The sequence below is a fragment of the Cottoperca gobio genome, chromosome 1 (assembly GCF_900634415.1).
Source record: "Cottoperca gobio chromosome 1, fCotGob3.1, whole genome shotgun sequence".
NCBI classification, from domain to species: domain Eukaryota; kingdom Metazoa; phylum Chordata; class Actinopteri; order Perciformes; family Bovichtidae; genus Cottoperca; species Cottoperca gobio.
In genome coordinates this window covers 13,260,328-13,266,368 of record NC_041355.1, presented here as the reverse complement: position 1 = coordinate 13,266,368, position 6,041 = coordinate 13,260,328, and the positions used below count along the sequence as shown (strand labels likewise).

The following is a 6,041-nucleotide window of genomic DNA, read 5'->3' as shown; positions in this document are numbered from 1 at the left end:
AAGGGCCTACGAAATGATAAACATGAATTTCTACTGATGATAGTAGACGCTATTTGTGGTGTAAAACTATGTGTTATTTATGACACAATGATTGCAGTATTTAATAAATCATGATTTAGTATGTCGACCACCGATGTTTACATTGCCGCTACCGGAAACACCCGACGCCGTGTTCTGACGTCACAAGTAGAATACCGTCCACCAGTTGAATACACAGACAGCACGACAGACGTGGCGATGTCGGACTCTGGCTCGGATATTTCGACAGAATCGAGTGACAGTGAGTCGTCAATAGACTCGTTGCACCTTCAAGAAGAGGAGTTTATTGAAGAGGATGCCAGTGTCGTGGATTTAGATCATGCAGGCAAGTTTAACGTGGTGGAAACAGAGCAGCTCGAGACACAGCATTCAAGATGGAGACACAGACGGGAGCGAACATGCGGATGATGGTGATCCTGGATTTGGCGGAGATACTGTGTGGCAACAGAACACAGACAGGTATATGCATTTGACTATAATTCATAGAACTTCTTATTATTATTATTATATATATATATATATATATATATACGTATATATATATATATATATATATATATATATATATATATATATATATATATATATATATATATATATATATATATATATATATATATATATATATATATATATATATATGGCACATTTCACAATAGATATGCAACCTCTATCATATACCAAGCTCAATAACACTGACAAAATATCATTTCGTAGGCCCTTTAAATTAAATATGTGACTGACCAATCGTATGTTGAAATGCACTGTCATTTATATTTCAATGTATTCTATTCACTCAATTTTAGCTTATCTTGTTATGTTCATTTCAATATTGCTTTGTTTCTTTTATATATTGTTTTAATGCCTTGTTATGTTTTATGTAAAGCACTTGGAATTGCCTTGTTCTTAAACAGGTGCTGTATAAATACATGTGCCTCTTCTTGCCTTACCAAAAGTGATAAACATTATATGATTGTGTTAGAATTGTCTTGTATTGTGCACAGTGAAATAGAATTGCATCTTTCATCTCTCCACAACTGTGACCAGCTGCATTATGTACATTTTCAGCACCCATACTTTGTAGGTGGTTGTTCTCAATCATGGCACTTCAAAAGGGGAACCAGATAGTAAATATTAATATAAATTAAATATATTTAATTCTAGTTAGCACACCATCAGATTATTTACTGCAGTCTAATAATAAAGACATGCCAAACATATTTATACAAAAGGATGTCAGATATTGAATAATCAGAAGACATATCTTAGTTTAACAAAGGTTTGATTAATTATGGAATGATTAATTACGTCTAATAAAGAGGAACCACAGAGCTAATCAAACCACAACAGCATGATTGCAGCAAGACAATCTAAATAGAACCAGTCATTTAAAAAGATTTTCTGATTTTAATCTCTGTCCTTCCACACTGTGCTTGCCGTTTATTCAGATATCACCTCCTGTCTCCTCCTGGATTGGCCGCCTGTCATTGGTTGCCTGGATGTTACGCTTCAACAGGCTGCCTTCTGCTGATAGGCTGCAGCTGCAGGAGGGCATGGAAGCTCTCTCACCAAAACAGACATAAAAGGCAATGTGTGTGAGATCAGACACAGAGGAGCAACCAATAAGCAACTTTGAGGAGTTTTTACAGAGAACCACTGGCAGCTCAACAAACCTGGCAAGTGGGAAAGAAAAGCTCAAGAAGAAGACTCACAAGAATCTGCTGAAGGGGAGATTTTCAAGGAATGCTACTTTGGAAGGCAGAAGTCAATTAAAAAGGGTGTTGAAACTTGCCGTGTTACTTTTACAGCAGCTGCTGTAACCACTAAGAGGAAGTGAGTAAACAGAGTTTTTTGGGACATTCCCCTCCCCTCTTATTTCGGCACCAAGTAAAGAATCCAAAAAAAAAGCAGCATGTCTCTGGAGGTGAAGGAGAAGACCCAGGTGCGTCTGGTATTTCTGGGGGCAGCAGGTGTGGGAAAGACAGCCCTGATCCAACGCTTCCTCCAGGACACATTTGAGCCCAAACACCGGCGCACAGTGGAGGAGATGCACAGCAAGGAGTATGACATTGGGGGGGTCAAGATCACAGTCGAGATCCTGGACACCAGTGGCAGCTACTCCTTCCCGGCCATGCGCAAGCTCTCCATCCAAAACAGCGACGCCTTCGCACTGGTGTATGCCGTGGACGACCCGGAGTCTCTGGAGGCGGTCAAGACCCTTAGAGACGAGATTCTGGAGATCAAGGAGGACAAGTACACACCAATCGTGGTGGTGGGGAACAAGGTGGATCGGGAGAAGGAGCGTCTGGTGTCTAATGAGGACGTGCTGTCAACCGTGGAGATGGACTGGAACAACAGTTACCTGGAAGCATCGGCAAAGGAGAACGCCAACGTGGTGGAGGTGTTCAAGGAGCTCCTGCAGCAGGCAAACCTTCCCTGCCGCCTCAGCCCGGCGCTGCGTAGACGCAGGGAGACCTTTCCGAAAGACACCAACTTCCGGCCGCCCATGAACAAGACCAACAGCTGTATTCTGTCGTAATGATCGACGGAGGAGGAGAAGTGTTGTTTTGTTTCATGAAGGGCACACGGATGAGAGCACTCAATGCTGCAGGTCAGAGAAAAGGCTTGGACTTCAGTCAGTGGGAGCCTGAAGTGACTGAGAGAAGAGGATCTGGAGCAGCAAAGACACCTCAGAGTTCACAACTGAGGAGAAAAGAAACTGAATGGTTTGAAGACTTAACTTGAAGAGACTGCAAGTGGAAAGAAGGAAAATGCATTAATCATTCAGTTATTCACTCAATGTAATGTTGTTGCTGCTTATTTGGTGACATGCTGCTGGTGTTTAGATCAATGTAAACCTTCTGGATTCTTTTATTAAAATGTTCACTTACGTCTACTATTTGGACTGTTGCTAACAGAAAGTATATATATATATATATATATATATATATATATATATATATATATATATATATATATATATATATATATATATATATATATATATATATATATATATATATATATATATGTATGTTGTGGTACGTGGAAAAATTGTCTCATGTAAACTGCTTTCATTTAATAATGTAGTGTATGTAGCACATAATGTTTACAGTTTTTTGTATTTTCCCTTGACAATATTACTAAAAAATGTGGTGAAATGCAAATGTTAACTTTCAATGCACTTTTCTTTTCGGTTTTGTTTTTTTAAACATTCAAAATGTTTTTTTTATAAATTAGAATTTTTTTTCATCATGGCATATTCTCACAAATGTTATTATTTTGCTCTTTATTTAACAAATGTAAGTTGAATGTGTAATAAAAGATATAAGCACAACAAATGTGAAATTGTTGATAGATGTACAGATGATGTATTAATGGCTGAGAGGCAAGTTCACTTTTAAGTAAATAATTATGTAAACGGAGGCAAGTTATTAAGAATAAAAGATGAATCGATCATATTATCATTTCTTCCAAGGAAATCTTGTTGTTGCACCAATAAATGACATTATATATAAATAAATAAATAATAGAACATAGATAACAAACATCAAGGTCATGAAACAGTACATAGCCACATACTGTATTGCAGGACTGCTGTCACTTGGACTGTTATCTGATCAAATTAACATACGTTTGAAGCTGGAATCATTTAAAATTCTCAACCACCCAAAACAGAACTTAGAATTTGTATAAAGCATTTAAGAGCGGCGGTCTTCATGGGGTGCGGAGATATCTCTGAGGGCATCTGTCACTTTCGGTATAAATCTATAAAGATTTTTCCTGGCAACAGATGATCTGATGTCCTTTCATGTGGAAAGATAAAGAACAGGAAGATAAAACTATGAAATATATAACAGTAAAGATTAGAAGTGTCTACATGTCAATGCAGTGCATGTGTTACACAACGGTGAATATTGATTATTTTTGGGTGGGGTCCTCGCACATTCACTTTTACAACTACTGCTCCATTTCATCTATGGAGTCTTGAAATGTGGCAAAATAAGCCTACAGGTGCAGGAAAGTTATCCCAGGTGGTGTTGTAGATTTTGTTTGCATTAGTTGTATTGAAATAAGTGATTCAAGCTAGTAAATTATTGTGTGAAGTGGACTGAAATCAAGTTTGAGCTCCACATTTCTCAACCGTCTGCATCCTACAGTATTATAAGATATCTGCCGCCACCTGTTGATGAAAAACACACATTACATTCACTGACACTACTGTAATGTTGGCTCAGTGTCTGGTTTCAAATATTCAGGGACAGATTTCACTGCAGCATCAATCAGTTTTTTTATGATAAAAAAAAAATGGCCGCTGTTTTTAACCGTCCATCCTCAATCTGGAGTTTTTGGATCGACTGAAAGCATGTCCACAAACTGTTTTAAAATCTTAAAACACACTTAAAGAAGTGGATACTGGATAATATTACAAATGCTTTACAAATGCTTTACAAATGCTTTACCTTCAGATTAAAGCAAGTGGGACATCCCGATTAAGGAAGCGGTGTAAACTCTGCTGACAGGCTTCAGGCCTGAGGGGACAGCAGTTAAAGTTAAGCAGAAAAAACCTTGAGCGTCACAACATTATAATACTAAACAGTTCAGCAGTACAATTTACAAAACGGATCATGGTGCAGTTCCTGAAATAGCTGTGCACGGTTCCCCTAAATGCAATGTGTGGAGCGGAGACAGTTGAATTGTTCAGGTCCAAGCACCCCCCCACACACTCCTCTCCATCAGATTAGACTGAACAAAGTTTCCTGTTTTAATTTGAGGAAGTGGCCGGGTAAACGTTTGCGGGCAGTTCCTCTTTCAGTCCACATTTAAAACATTGTTCCGCACTCCACTCATGTTCATTTGTGCGAAGGGAAGGAGGCCTCGGAGCTTCAGTCACGCAGGTGTGTGGATTTGTTATCTCGTAATGCAGAGTTCTACTTTAATTTACGCCTGAGATGGATATTTGAGGATTTCTGGAGTAATTTTCATGAACACTACTTTTACTTTGGTATTACTTTTACTAGCATTCAATGGGCAGATGATTTTAACTGCCGTGAGGGAAGCCATTCATACAGTTATGACTCGTTTTCTCAGATGTCTTCGCCCCTGGACTTGGTCAAAGCTCCTCAGCAGATTATAGAAACTCTGAGGCGTTTAGAACAAGTTCAGGGTCCTGGGCAGAACACAGCGAGATTAAATAGAGTGTGTGATGAAATGTCAGCAGTTTCTGTGTTGCCTGCATATAAACTAAGTAGTAAAGCTTTTCCTGCTTCTGTAGAAGAGTAAAAATAACTGTAGCATGAGTCACACGCCTATTTTTTACTCTGACTGAGCCTTTACGGGTCATATGTCAATGTGTAAGATTCATATTTATTTGTTGTATTTGATGTATATTAGTCACCTATTCAAATTAATAAAAAAAAAAAAACTAACTAATGTATTTATTGAATTATATTCCAGTCAGAGTATACATCGATTACATATTGTATAGCTACAGTGGTGGGGAGAATTATGATCATAATTGGTCAACTTCGGCATTAAACATTATTTTACGAGGCAAAAGTTGAACGTAACTTCTGTGTCACATTTACACACGCATCATTTATTTTACTATCAAATCCTGGAACCCTGCCCACATTGAAACAACACTTCCTACACCATACTGTACTTCCTGATACATAAACAACACACATAAACAAAATGACAAAACCCCTCAAGCGATGCACAACCTTTATGAGGAGCATGTTCATCTAACTGTAGCTGAAGCCTGCAGTTTGATATGTCATGCTTTTCCATGCTTCATAAAGCAAGCAGCCTCAGCTGAGACTGAAACTGCTACTGAAGGTTTCAGTTCAGGTGTGAAGCCACTGAACTGCACATTTCTGACACTTCCAGAAATGTCTTCACACTTCCAATGCAAAATGCAAACCATACGTGTACCACTGCCACCTGTGGCATTGTCCTACATGCATCCTGCTATTCATGTGCTAGATACTCATCGTTTG

The 6,041-nt window shown here is 38.4% G+C and overlaps 1 protein-coding gene across 1 annotated transcript; it reads left to right on the top strand.

The window, feature by feature from the left end:
- Positions 1 to 1,510: 1,510 nt before the first annotated feature.
- On the top strand, positions 1,511 to 2,969 carry rasd4 (rasd family member 4). The gene has a single exon (XM_029435482.1). The coding sequence runs from the start codon at positions 1,952 to 1,954 to the stop codon at positions 2,576 to 2,578; it is 627 nt and encodes a 208-aa protein (XP_029291342.1). The 5' UTR covers positions 1,511 to 1,951; the 3' UTR covers positions 2,579 to 2,969.
- Positions 2,970 to 6,041: the final 3,072 nt, after the last annotated feature.